Below are 14,985 nucleotides of genomic sequence, written 5' to 3'. Positions count from 1 at the left end.
ACCAGCCCCATGTGGTGGGTGATGGCACAGACTGCAGAATCAGACCCGCCCAAGGCCACGTCCTAGCCTCGCCGCTTCCTAGCTCTGTGACCTTCAGTGAGCTACTGAGCTTCTCTGGGTCTCACAGTGGCGGTCACTTTCTCCAAGACCGCAGATCAAAGTTCCCAAACTTGCAGGGGAGATGGTGAACTTTGTAAGATTCTGATGTTGAAGCTGGTATTTTCTGGACATTCTTGGAGGTCCTTCTGTGGCACTCAGGGCTGTTGTCACTACCAAGGTGTTACCCACCTCCTTTTCCCCCGTCCCCTCTGCTCCCAGACAGAACAAAGTGTTTTTTTCTCAATGGGTCCAGTCAGACATCTCCCCGGCCCTGCGGCGTAAGCAGGGAGCAGGTGGGATTGCTTTCCCCGACATGCACCTCTTTCCAGGGTGGCGCCTTTACCCAGCATCTCCCCCCACTCCTTCCACCTCCCCTTCCCCCAAAAATCTCCCCAGCCTGGTTTCTCTTTATTTAGCCTTCCCTGACACTTGGCAATTTGCAAGTCTGTCCAACATCTCCCCTTCTATTTTGGCATCTGAACCTATAAATAGCTCCCAGACAAAGTCCTGGCTGCATTGTGACAGTTTGTACGCTTGCACTGTATTCCTTTTCTCAGACTTTTAAAAAGCCACATCTACGCACTTGCTCAATACAGAAGAGCAGATTCCAAAAAAAGGAATCTTTTATTACAGCGTGAACAATGTAGTGGGGAGTCGCCTCAGCGTGACATGCTGCTTGCAGCAACGACGAGCCCCATGAAGCATGCGAGATGGTCCAGGCAAGGTCCTGGACCCAGGATGGTAGAAAGAAGTAAGGTCTGGGCTCTGCTCTCTGGAAGCTTCATACAGGGCCAGAGCTGGGCCTGTAAATAAATCATGATGTGCTGTAATCAGCTGTAAAGTCGGCTGTGTGCCCAGTGCTCGGGCCAGTGGGAGGGGCCAGAAGTTCTGCCCAAGAAGGCCTCACCAAGGGATCACCTGGGGACTGCCCGAAGACAGGGGAGATGGTGGCCCACAGGAAAGGCATCGCTGCCGACAGTGAGGCAGGGACACGCCGATTGCATTCCTGTAGGAGGCACTGGGACATCCTTCCTCCAGCCTGCGCCTCCTCTCTCAACAAAAGGTACCTGCTCTACTGGCCGGTGGGCCGTGGTCACAACTTGGCCACAGCCTTGGACCAGTCACTTAGCCTTCCTGAGCCTCAGTTTCCTCACCTATTAAAGGTAGATAATGGAGTCATCATGATGATTAGAAGTACAGAGACTGGCACAGTCAGCACTTATTAAATGGAAGATGACATTATTATTATTATTATTATTATTGAAACTTTGAAAACTGTAACCCTCCATGACTCCTCAGGAGGCTCGAATCTGTGCAAAGCCCAGTGCTGGGAATTTGGGAGAAGGAGGCAAACAATGACAGTTGCCATTGAATCAGAATCTGGATTCCAGAGAGCTCTAGAATCCAACTCTGGAAAGCACTCGGGCTGATCCCCTCTCTCAAGCTGATGATGTGCCACCTCTGGACCTCAGTTTCCCCATCTTCTCCATGGGGACGGTGCAGAGCTATCCCTTAGAATCCTTCCGTCTGGCTTTCAGTGGTTCCCTGTCCAGGGCTGTAACCTGGGGCATTTGGAAGCGGCCTTGCTTGACCATGGCTGCTGAGTGCTCCCCATCCCTTTCCCATTGGCCTCCAGCCAAAGGCCAACTCAGGCAAACTCACTATGCCCTACTCTGCACTGCAAGCCTGCATCGCACTCGGCCCAGGGCCCTGGTGGGTGGAGACCAGGGGTAAGGAGGGATGATCTTACACTGAGAGCTGCGGACTGGACAGGTGTTGGAGCCTTACAGAGGGAGACTCAGGCAGGCTGGAAACATGCAAGCTCCAGGGCCAGCTCCAGAGGCAAAGGTGCCATCCCAGATCATCAGTAACAGCCAGCGAAAGAGAAAGGATGCTTTTTTTCAGCACATTTGCCCAATCGGCATCCTCTTCCAGCTCCCTGAACCCTAACTCACCCTTTGCCCTCCCCACCATTCAGCCCCCTGCCCAGGTCTTGGAGATCTCTATGCTGTCTTGTGGAGCAGCTGCTGTCTTGCACTCAGAGCCTCTGTCAGGGAGGCCTTCAGCCTTTGCGCAACAACCCAGAAGGTGTGGGAGGGGCTCAGTTACTCTTCTCCTCACCTGGCACTTAGAGAAAGCAAGTCTCAGAGGCTCATGGTATGTGGTTGGTGGACCCAGGGGCCTGCACCCAGTCTGTGCTGTCCAGGTTTGGACTCTGCCTGGAGCAAAAACAAGAGCTTGCCCATGCCGTGTTGTGGTCCTTACATGGTAGCGAATCTCAGAGAACACAGGAGCCACTCAGGCTGGCATGGGGTTGTTTGCTCTTCTCACTTTTGGCAGCTTCTACCCTCTGCTGGTACCAGCAGTGCTGGCAGCCCTGGTCTAGCAGTGCCCTTTCCTCAGGCAGGAAAGGGTGGTTCTCTAGCATCACCTCAAAGCCAGTGGGTGCCAGGGCTGGGCCTGGAACCAGCGGGTCCCGGGGACTCCAAAGAAATTGCTATCTTCCCCACTTCTACCCCTGGGAACACAAAGCAATTTCCATCTGTTTCAGAAAATTGTGCCTTTGGATAGTAAGCCCTGTGATGGCAGCAGACGTTCCTTTCTCCACCTCAGCCACAAACTGGCCAAGTGGTGGTTCCCATGGCAACTGCGGTGTTGCTGGGCAGCCATGGACCCTGGCCAAAATGTAACTATGTCCTTCAAAATGGGGAAGGAGCCTGCCCCTTGCAGGGGCCTGCAGGATGGCCCACAGGCTGGCCAAGGTGGGTGGGGGCCATGGAAGAGTGGGCATGGCCCTGAAGGGCCTCACTTCCCCATCCCCAGCCCATGGGGCCCTGCAGGCGCCCCTCCCTCCCAAAGGTCCCCTCCTAGCCAGGTGTGAGGGCATTTTTTTATTCCAAGCATTGAGCCCTTTGAAAGGTCAGAAACTCCCATCTCCTGTAGGGGTGGTGTCCAAGCCTTCCTTGTGTCCCTGGATGACAGTTTCCTCCTGGGGCAATCCTAATCTCTCCATTGTAATCCATCCAGTGCTCATTCCATAAGCATGCATATTGAGGCCTTCTGCATGCAAGATTTTCCTTAGATAAAATCAATCGACATCTCTCTCACCCTACCAACCAAATGTTCAATCATCAAAAGAGAATGAGCTGATTGTTTTTGAAACTCTACCCACCCCTCTCCACCAAGAAAGAATTACAGGTAGGTCCCAGGGCCCATATACCGGCAGGTTCCCTGTTACCCTTCTAACTGTGAGGCTTCCTCTCAATTTCCTTATCCATTTTCTTTTTTTTTTTTTTTTTTTTTTTGAGATGGAGTCTCCCTCTGTCACCCAGGCTGGACCTCCTTGCAACCTCCACCTCCCAGGCTCAAACGATCCTCCTGCCTTAGCCTCCCAGGGTAGCTGGGACTGCAGATGTGAGCCACCATGGCTGGCTAATTTTTGTATTTTTGGTAGAGATGGTGTTTCACCATGTTGCCCAGGCTGCTCTCAAACACCTGAGTTCAAGGGATCCGCCCACCTCAACCTCCCAAAGTGCTAGGATTACAGGTGCGAGCCACCACTCCCCACCCCATTTACTCTTCATTTCTACATACTATGAGCGCAATAAGTCCTTGTTGATGAGTAAATACATAAGGAAAAATGTCCTAGCCAAAGAGAAACTCTGACCAAGCCCCTCAAATGGGGGTCAGAACTGGAAAATTTATTAACAACTCCTATTGTCGATCGAAATGTGTTATAAGTGGGATCTCTGGGGTTAACAAAGCTGTCTGCTAAAATGAAACATTGGGTTTGTGTTTCACAAGTATGTGTATACTTCAAACATAATGACCCTTGGCAAGGTACATCCTCGTTCCATGCTTTCATGTCATGATCTGTTCCTTCTCAAAGCAAGGATCAGGCTTGGATTAACAAACGCTCACACTTCATTTGTTAGCAAAGATAAATGAGACTGTAATGAAGGCGTGTGTCAATAGGCATTCTTTCTCTAGTGTCAATGTGATGAAGGACAAGTTTTCATTTGTTGAATACATTAACCTCAATCGCTGGGAACTTGTAGTAATTAAAAGTAGGCATATCTGAAATTTACCTTTGCACCATCTGTGAAGAAAGCATCTACGAAGGGAAATAATAGTGTCAATAAAATTACAGAGAGGACTTTGGCCTAGATAAGAATAATAACTGATTAAAGGCCAACAATTCATTAATGATATCAATAGAGAGAAGAATTGACCGTTAATTAAAGCAGATTGGGAATGGCCCTATTGAATCATTTATATAACACCCATTGTGTGCCTACTATTTTCCAGACAAGCTTGGACAGCACTGTTTTATTCTTAAATATTGGAAAGACCCTGTTAAGAGGATGAAAAGACAAGGCCAGATGCAGTGGCATGCACCTGTAATATCAGCTACTTGGGAGGCTGCAGTGAGAGCATCCCTTGAACCCTAGAGTTCAGGACCAGCCTGGGCAGCAGAGGGAACCCCAGAGCCGTCTCAAAAAAAAAAAAAAAAAAGGAGGACAAAAAGACAAACTACAGAATGAGAGAAAACATTTGCAAATCACATATCTGACAAAAAAAAAATGTGCATCTAGAATATATAAAGAACTCTCTGCCGGGTACAGTGGCTCATACCTGTAATCCCAACACTTTGGGAAGACAAGGTGGAAGGATTGCTTGAGCCCAGGAGTTCAAGACCAGCCTGGGCAACATACTGAGACCCCATGTCTATAACAACAACAACAACAAAAATTAGCTGGGCAAGGTGGTGCATGCCTGTAGTCCCAGCTACTTGGGAGGCTTAGCTGAGAGGATTGCTTAAACCCAGGATGTTCAGGCTACAGTGATCCATGATCGCACCACTGCATTGTAGTCTGGGTAACAGAGCAAGACCCTGTCTCAAAAAATAAATAAATAAATAAATAAAGACAAGTAACCCAATCAAAAATGGGCAAAGGATCTGAGAAGACATTTTTGCCAAGAATATATGGAAATAACCAATAAACACACGAAAAGACTCTCAACAGCACTAATCATCAGATATGCAAATCAAAAAACCACCATGAGATACACTTCACACCCACTAGGGTGACTATCATAAGAAACCTGGACAATAACCAGTGTTGACAAGGGCGTGGAGAAATTAGAATCCTCATACATTGCTGATGGGAATATAAAATGGTGCTGTCACTTTGGAAAACAGTTTGACAGTTTCTTAAACATACACAATTGCCATATGACTGAGCAATTCCTCTTCTAGGTATATACCCAAGAGAAGTGAAAACATATCCTCACAAAAACTTGTACACAAATGTTCATAGCAGCGTTACTCGTAGTAACCAAAATGTGGAAACTACCCAAATGTCCATCAACTGATGAGTGGAAAAATACAATGTGATATATCCATACAGTAGAATATTATTCAGCCATAAAGAAAAACATTCAATTAGAAAATGGGCAAAACACATGAACAGACATTTCGCCAAACAGGATACACAGATAGCAAACAATCACATGAAAGGATGTTCAACATCATTAATTATTTGAGAAATGCAAATTAAAACCACAATGAGATATCACTCTTCACCTATTGGAATGGTTAAAATAAAAAGTAGGGATAACACTAAAGGCTGGTGAGGATGGGAAGAAACTGAATCACCCCTGCAATGTTGGTGGGAATGTCAAATGGTGTGGCCTCTCTGGAAAGGAGTTTGGCAGTTCCTTTGAAAACTAGAGGCTGGACATGGTAGCTCATGCTGGTAATTCCAGCGTTGTGGGAGGATTGCTTAAGGCTAGGAGTTCCCCATCTCTACAAAAAATTTAAAAATTAGCTGGGTGTGGTGGTGCATGCCTGTGGTCCCAGATACTCGGGAAGCTGAGGATCACTTGAGCCTGGGAGGTTGAGGTTGCAGTGAGCCGTGATGGCGCACTACTGCACTCCAGCCTGGGCGACAGAGTAAGACTCCTTCCCCAAAAAAGGATAGGAAACTACAGATGGCCTTACCACATGACCCAGCAATTTCACTCTTGGGCATATATCCCAGAGAAATGAAAACACATTTTTTCACACAGAAATTTGTATGCCAATGTTTACAGCAGTTTCATGCATAGTAGCTAAAAACTGGAAACCATCCAAATGTCCTTCAGTGGATGAATGGCTAAACAAACCCATGCTACATCCGTGCTACAGAATATTACTCAGCAATAAAAGGCAATGAACTATTGATTCACGAAACAACTTGGATGAACCTCAAGGAAGTTACACTGAAAAAAGCCAGTCTTCAAAAGATACATACTTTGTGATTCAACTTATATGACATTTGTGAAATAATTCGATCATAGAGACTGGAACAGATTAGTTGTCAGGCCTAGTGTTGGGGAGGGGGTAGATGTGGCTATGAAGGGATAGCACAAGGGAGCTCTGTGGTGTTGGATGAGCTAAATATCTTGATTGTGGTGACTGCACGAAGCTACCTATGTGATAAAATTACCTAATACTATACAAACACACACACACACACAAATGAATACATATAAAACTGCTGACATCTGAATGGCGTCTGGGGATTGCATCGAGGTCAATTTCTGGGTTTTGACATTGTGACCGATGTTACCACTGGGGTGAACTGGGTGAAGGGTACACAGGACTTCCCTATTCATTTATTTGCGACTTCTTGTGAATCTATAAGCATTCCAAAATAAACCATTTTATGAATACAGTTATTTATTTTAATAATTAAATAAATATTTGAGAACTGGCAATGTACCAACCACCATGGTATATGCTGGGGGTCCTGTGCAAAACAGAAGATGCACATGCAGTCTCTGCTCTTGACAGTTCATTTGCATTACTGAATAATAAAACTGAATTTCTCTCTCTCTTTTTTAGCATTTTTTTTTTGAGACAGAGTCTCTCTCTGTTGCCCAGGCTGGAGTGCAGTGGCACGATCTTGGCTCACTACAACCTCTGTCTCCTGGGTTCAAATGATCCTCCTGCCTCAGCCTCTTGAGTAGCTGGGATTACAGGCACCTGCCACAATGCCCAGCTAATTTTTGTATTTTTGATAGAGACGGGGTTTCACCATGCTGGCCAGGCTGGTCTCGAACTCCTGACCTCAGCTGATCTGCTTGCCTCAGCCTCCCAAAGTGCTGGGATTACAGGCGTGAGCCACCGTGCCCAGCTTCTCTTTCTTCGCATTTTTAAAGTTGTTTATTAAATTATACAAAAAACTTGCATTTTAAAAATTTATTTATTTTAATTTGGGGGTACAAGTGGGTTTTGGTTACATGGATAAGTTCTTTAGTGATGATTTCTGAGATTTTGGTACACCTATCACCTGAGCAGTGTACACTCTACTCAACATGTAGTCTTTTATCCCTCACCCCACATGCAGCTTTCCCACCGAACTCTCCAAAGTCCATTCTATCACTCTTGTGCCTTTGCGTCCTCATAGCTTAGCTCCCACTTACAAGTAAGAACATATGATATATAGTTTTCCATTCCTGAAAACCTGAACCTCTTTACAAACAAAAACACCTAATCGCTTTCAGTTCTTCATGGATGTTCCGTTTTGATGTTGAAATTGTGAGTGCCAGGAGCTGGGCTGGCATGTGTGTACCCAGCATCTCTACCTGCCCCGACCCAGCCTTGAGGGTGAGTCACTGGTGAAAGGCTTCCTTTCTTCTGAGCCAGGGCAAAGTCTGATTGTTGTCACCTGCTGTCAACTTGGAGCGCACTGGGTTCGGCTGCCTGGTGCCTGTTCTCACAGCTCACCTCTTGTTTACACAGGGTCTGGTATGTTTCCCCTGAGGCTTTTGTTGAGGGATATGGAAGAATGTACTCAGTGTGACAAGTCTCAGGAACTGCTGGAGCTGGCAATTTTGTTGGGAGGAGCAGGCTGGCCCGCTCCCTGCCCAGGGCAGAAGCGGGTGCTGGTCGGCCTGAGGCTCTATCAGATCTGTCTTGGCAGGTTCATGAGTGATGTGGTCTCCTGGGCAGTAGGTGGCATGGGGGCTTTTCAGCTGTGTTAGTAGGGTTTTGAGCTGCTACTGAAAGCAGCGTGAGCTGAGAGGACACTGGAAACCAATGGCCTTTAGAGAAAAATCTTGACTATGTCTCTGCTTATAGAAGTCGTATACGCTCATTATAAAAAATCGCAGGAAAACAGAATGCAGGAAGTGAAATTCAGTGTGTGTGTGTGTGTGTGTGTGTGTGTGTGAATATTTCTGGTTTAATAACAGCTTTATTCAGATGTATTTATTTAATGTATCAATATCTTTTTACTAGATAACAGCTTTATTCAGATGTGTTTATTTAATGTATTCAATATCTTCCAAGATCAAGGCGCTGGCAGAAAAAAAAATTAAGTATTAAATATCATACAGTTCAGCAATTTAAAGTATACAATTCAATGGCTTTTAGTGTATCACAGAGTTGTGCAACCATCCTCACAATTAAGAACATTTCATCACCTCAAAAAGAAACCTTGTGTTGCATAACAGTGTGAATGTACTCAATGCCACTGAACTGTACACTTAAAAATGGTTAAAATGCTAAATTGTGTGTAATTTATAGTTTACCATTATAAAAAGAAAGAATGAATGAAGCCCATACCGTTTAGCTAGCATCCCCCTATCTCCCCCTACCCCCAGCCCTAAGCAACCGCTAATATCCTTTCTGTCCCTGTTTATTTGGCCTGCTCTGGATCTTAACACCTGAAGGCCCCTTTTGCCCGACTGTTCTTTACGGGTCCTCACTGTGTGGCAGGCATGGTGTTGGGCTCAGGGCAGGGGACAGGGCAAAGTGAGACCGTTCCTGCCCCAGCTGTAGTCCAAGAGCCCCTGCCTCTCACTCACAGTAAAACATACATGTGGCATTTCCCTGATGGGCATTTTGGGCAGCGTACCCTGTGTGTGGCTTTCCGATGGGAGAGGGTGGAATCCCTGGGAAACAAAGGCTTTGGGGTAGCAGGTGGATCTAGAGCTGGACTCTGGAGGAGCAGGGATTCTCTGCGCAGGACAAACAGCATGAGCAGAGGCAAGGAGGTGGGAGTGAGGACTGTAGGAACAGGAGAGAGGGAAGAAAATGCCCAGCCAACAGACAGGGTTTCTGTTGAGGAGCAATAGGAAATGAGACCCAGTGGGTCCGCAAAACCCTTTCCCTGCACCCCTGCCTCACACCACATTGCCTTGCATGTGTAAAATGACAGTTTAGTAATATTCCCATTGACTGAACACACGGGCACTGTTCCAAGCCACTCCCATGGCGTAATTTATTTCATGCTCACAGTGACGTTTATGAGGTGGTGTAGTCGCTTCTTATGGCTGCCACTGCAAATTACACAAACTGGGAGGCTTAGAACAATATAAACTCATTCTCTCACAGTTCTGGAGGCCAGAAATTGGAATCAAGGTGTGGACAGGCTTGGTTCCTTCTGGATACTGTGGAAGCATCTGTTCCATGCCTTCCTCCTGGATTCCGGTGGTTGCTGCCAATCTTTGGCATTCCTTGGCTGGCATTCCTTGCATCACTGCAATCTCCATCTCCAGCTTCCCATGGCATTCCCCTTGCTGGGTCTGTGTCCCATGCCCTCACATGGCCTTCTTTGTTTTGGAGACAGAGTCTCGCTGTATCCCCCAGGCTGGAGTGCAGTGGCACGGTCTCACCTATGCCTCCCGGGTTCAAGCGATTCTCGTGCCTCAGCCCCCCGAGGCACCCGCTACCACTCCTGGCTAATTTTTTTTATTTCTAGTAGAGACAGGTTTGACCATGTTGGCCAGTCTGGTCTCAAACTCCTGACCTCAGGTGATCCACCTGCCTCGACCTCCCAAAGTGCTTGGATTACATGCGTGAGCCATCGCACCCAGCCCATCACATGGCCTTCTTATGAGGACACCAACCATTGGATTTAGGGCCCACTCTCATGCAGTATGGGGTCAGCTTGGTTACATCTACAAAGACTCTTTCCAAATAAGGTCACATTCACATGTATTAGAGATTCACACATATTCACATGTATCACATTCACATATCTTTTGCAGGAACACAAGTCAATCCTCAACAGGCGGGTACTTTACTACCCCTGTTGTGTTCGTCTGTTCTTGCATTGCTATAAAGAAAGGGACTGGGTAATTTATAAGAAAAGAAGTTTAATTGGCTATAGTTCTGCAGGCTGTACAGGAAGCATGATGCTGGTATCTGCTCAGCTTCTGAGGAGGCCTCAGGAAACTTACAATCACGGTTTAAGGGAAAGGGGGAACAAGGTGCCTCACATGGTGGGAGCAGAGCAAGGTGGGGGGCAGGGGCCACACACTTTTAAACAAGCAAATCTCATGAGAACTCTATCAGAGAAAAGCACCAAGGGGGTGGTGCTAAACCATTCACGAAGGACCCACCCTCATGATCCCATCACCTCCCACCAGGCCCCACCTCCAACACAGGGGATTACAATCGCACTTGAGATTTGGGTGGGGACACAGATCCAAACCATATCACCTGTTTTATAGGTGAAGAAACTGAGGCACAGAGAGGAGAAGCAACAACCTCGGAACATGCTCACGTGCAGGTGGTGTGGCCTGGGAACCCACAGACAAGACACCCAGCCAGTGCAGTACAGGACAGGGGGCAGTCTAGAAGCTAAGCCCACCACCGGTCAGAACAAAGGATTGTTTGTCTTGTGCCAGTCTGCACTCACCTTTGTTCTAGAAAGGTGTGAGGCTGTTTGTTGGGACTTCCTCAAGTCCGAGGTGTCCCTTTGGGGCCCTAGAGGGAAGGGCCATCAGCCACATGGTAAGAGGTCCAAGACCCTGTCCATGATGCCCCTGTGGCCTTTACCCCTCTAGAGTGTCTTTTCCAGACAGACTTTTAGTAAACATTTATCAGTCTCCCATGCACTGTGCTGGATGCTAAGGGAGACTCAAAGATGGACCAAACCCTGCCCCAGCATACAGGGTCTCCCCGTGTGTGGCCTTCATGTGAAGGGATGCTGTTTGCATAGTCAGGAATGGAAAGGTGGCAGAAAGGGCAGGGGCTGGGGCCAGGGGAGAGGTTTAATTGCAAAGAAACAAGCATGAGCCTTAAGAATTACTTATGAGTTTACAAATCTGGGGTTTTAGCAGTAAAACAGTAATTGGGCCTCTGCACCTAGCACCGTGTTGGACCCTGGCTGCCAAAGTGAATAAGCCCTAGTTCCTGCACTAGCAGCTAACCCAGCAAATGGACTAGATACCAAAGCCTTGTAAGGATGCTGTTTCAGGAAGGGAGTCCAGGGCTTTGTGTAAAGTGCCAGGGGGCACAGAAGGGGGCGTGACTGACTTTGTCTTCAAAGTTTATCTGTGTTCTGCAAAGATCAGGCCGTGCCTCAGTGGGAAGGAAAGCCGCTGATTGTTGAGTGTGCCTGGTATGTAGGCTGGGCTTTTTGTGTGTATTACCACTAACCCACTCCAGGCATTCCTGAGGAAGGTCCTTCCTTCCCTTCCCATCTTACAGATGGAACCTCTCTCTCCCCTCCCTGCTGCCAGAAGTCTTTTGGCCCCAGCCTCCCTTGGCCACACCTGTGCTGCCCCTTGTGGAAGGAGTCGGCAATGCACCAGATGCGGGCACTAGGTGGCACTGGGACGCCTGGGGCATCCTGTGAATTCCAACACCACCAGCTAGGGTCTCTCAGACTTAAGTCATTTGTAGGCATCCTCCAAATACCTCCTGTACCACCATCTAGTTAATATTTTATTTAAATTCTCTTTTAAAATTTTGTCTCTATCTCCTTGCCATAGACAAATATAATTTTTTTAATTATGTGAACTGTTAAGAACAGTGTTGGCCGGGCGCGGTGGCTCAAGCCTGTAATCCCAACACTTTGGGAGTCTGAGGCGGGCGGATCACGAGGTCAGGAGATCGAGACCATCCTGGCTAACACGGTGAAACCCTGTCTCTACTAAAAATACAAAAAATTAGCCGGGCGTGGTGGCGGGCGCCTGTAGTCCCAGCTACTTGGGAGGCTGAGGCAGGAGAATGGTGTGAACCTGGGAGGCGGAGCTTGCAGTGAGCCGAGATGGCGCCACTGCACTCCAGCCTGGGGGACGGAGCAAGACTCCGTCTCAAAAAAAAAAAAAAAAAAAAACAAAACAAAACAGTGTTTGATATGCAGAAAGAAGGCAAATATAAAAAATGAAGCTAATCGAACACAACATGTTGGTTCGCATATCACTATAAGCATCTCACAGACCTCTAAGGCTGTGGAGTGCTGTCCTAGGCTTTGAAAACAGGTCCGCAAACTGATGTCACCTATGTGCGTGTGGCTTTAGGGAAGAGCTCCTTTCCCTTTACAGGTGGAAGGACAGAGGCACTGAGAGGGGAAAGGGTGCACTCTAGGCCTCATTGTCTGTTCCAGGCTCAGAGCCAGACCTGGAAGCCGGGTCCTGCCTTCCCTGTCCATCACATGGAAACTAGAACCTCGGGAGACCAGGACCACAGTGGGACATGCACGTGTTTCCTGGCCCCTCTGGAGCCAGAGAGCACTCATGTGGGGCTCCCACGTGCAGGGAGCATGACCATTTGAGTGTGAGGATGAGTCAAGAGTTGTGGGGCAGGTGCCTGTGGGGCACTGATGAACAGTGGGACCTCCAACAACCTGCTGAGCCTCTCTGAGCCCTTCGCCCTGGCTCTCCCAAGCAGGGCAGAACATGGTGCCATGTTCTCCGCTGGTCAGTCTGGCCCCAGCTGCAGGCACTGACGGTGGCATCCTGGCACCCTGCCCCTCTGAGGAGCCCCATCCACCTTGGCATGGATTTTGAACAAATGCTTTGATCCCTCTTCCTTGCCAGAGCTGTAAAACATCAGGGTAGCCCTTGCCCTTGGGTGAGCTGTGCAGCCAATCAGGTTAGGTTCTGAGAGGCCCTGGAGATCTGGGTGACAGGCCAGTGGCCCCACTTTAGTGCCCCAGACCCATGTTCCTCCTGGAAGCTGAAGCAGAACTGGGCAACACCCTTCCTCCTGGCCTCTCCTGGGCCTCAGAATTGCCAAATTCTAAGACTGTTGCTTGGGATGACTGTGATCTATTAAATGTTTAATTCTGCATTTACAGTCTAGAACCTTCTGTGTTATTTTGTCAAAAATGATGAGTGTATATTAACACCAGCTATCCTAATAGTGATATGGTTTGGCTGTGTCCTCACCCAAATCTCATCTTGAATTATAGCTCCATAATTCCCACAAGTTGTGGGAGGGACCTGGTGGGAGATAATTGAATCACGGGGGCGGTTTCCCCCATACTGTTCTCCTGGTAGTGAATAAGGCTCACGAGATCTGATGGCTTTATAAGGGAAACCCCTTTCACTTGGCTGTCATTCTCTGTCTGCCACCATTAAGACGTGCCTTTTGCCTTCCACCATAATTATGAGGCCTCACCAGCCACGTAGAACTGTGAGTCCATTAAACCTCTTTTTTTAATAAATTATCCAGTCTCCAGTATGTCTTTTTTTTTTTTTTTTTTTTTTTTTTTGAGACAGAATCTCACTCTGTTGCCCAGGCAAAATGCTGTGGTGGGGTCTCGGCTCTCTGCAACCTCCGCCTCCCGGGTTCAAGTGATTCTCCTGCCTCAGCCTCCCAAGTAGCTGGGATTACAGGTGCCTGCCACCACGCCGGCTAATTTTTTGTATTTTTAGTAGAGACAGATTTCACCATGTTGGCCAGGCTGGTCTTGAACTCCTGACCTTGTGATTCGCCCATCTCGGCCTCCCAAAGTGCTAGGATTACGAACATGAGCCACTGTACCCGGCCCGGGTATGTCTTTATCAGCAGCGTGAAAATGGACTGATACAAGTAGGTAATACCCTGAAATCTCAGTGGATTGACAAGGAATTCCATTTCTCACTTACCTAAGGTCCAGCTGGCAGTTGATGTGTATGGGGGCCGCATGCAGCCCAGCATGGGACCCAGAATGAGTGCTGCAGGCACGCCCCCGACCCCATCCCTGCCACCTTCTTCCCCCATTTCCTTGGCAGGATACTCACCTCACCCAGGTCCCTTCTTGTCTCTCCCCAGTATTGTACCTGGAAGGCTCAGCTCTTGTGTTTGAGGACATCTTCAGACTGATTGCATTCTACTGTGTCAGTAGGTGAGTAGACCCGGCCCTGCAGGAGGTTATCTGGTTGCAGCAAACATCACATGCAACCCTGGATGGGTGCAGGGGACTTCACAGGGAAGCCCCAGAGGGAGGGGTGCGGCCCAGAGGATGCAGAGAGAGGGCACAGGCCCCTCTGGGAACCACAGGGGACGTGTTGGCTCTGAGGCTTTCTCACACTATCTGATAAGAGCCCCTCCCTTCCACACCTGCCCCTCTGGCTCACTGCCTGTCTCCCAGCTTCCTGTGTTTTCAGCTTCAAGGACAGCCTGGAGTCCTGCGTGGACCAGTCCTCCCATTGCAGGAGTTCTAGAGGAAACTTCCTGTAGGGGCAGCAACAGGGGCTGATCCCCCTTTATGGGAGGTAGCTTATGATTACTAAGCAGCTGCTGGGTGGAGTGGGTGTCTGCTAACCACCCTGAGAACTGCCTGTTTATTCATAACTGGTTTGGGGTCAGTAAGAATTTAAAAATACACTTTGGTGCCATAAGTCAATGACTTAAGCTACGGGACCGTGACAAGGGCTGAGTAGAAATGGGGTGGTATGTGTTGGGGTCCAGCAGTGGGCTCCAGGCCCACAACCCCTGCTGCCTCTGAAGAAAACCATGCTCTACCTAGAGCACCCCTCCCCACCTACCAGGACCCTCCTGAGTCCAGATGGGCAGGAAAAGTGAGGCTGATAATGTCACCGGTGGAGGGTGTCCAGGTTCTTGGTGTCTTGAACAGAGAATTGGACAAAACGCACAAAGCAAGGAAGGAATGAAGG

The 14,985-nt window shown here is 48.3% G+C and overlaps 1 protein-coding gene across 6 annotated transcripts in view; it reads left to right on the top strand.

The window, feature by feature from the left end:
* Positions 1-14,985, top strand: part of RIN3 (Ras and Rab interactor 3) — a 183,466-nt gene that overhangs the window by 89,009 nt on the left and 79,472 nt on the right. For all 6 annotated transcript variants that reach the window (XM_063643955.1, XM_063643956.1, XM_055288360.2 and 3 more), the window contains one exon: positions 14,141-14,213. In XM_063643955.1, coding sequence (XP_063500025.1) covers positions 14,141-14,213 — 73 coding nt within the window. The remainder of the gene's footprint in view (positions 1-14,140; positions 14,214-14,985) is intronic.

Source organism: Symphalangus syndactylus, chromosome 8 (genome assembly GCF_028878055.3).
Source record: "Symphalangus syndactylus isolate Jambi chromosome 8, NHGRI_mSymSyn1-v2.1_pri, whole genome shotgun sequence".
In the NCBI taxonomy this organism is placed as follows: domain Eukaryota; kingdom Metazoa; phylum Chordata; class Mammalia; order Primates; family Hylobatidae; genus Symphalangus; species Symphalangus syndactylus.
This window is presented reverse-complemented; position numbering and strand designations above follow the sequence as displayed.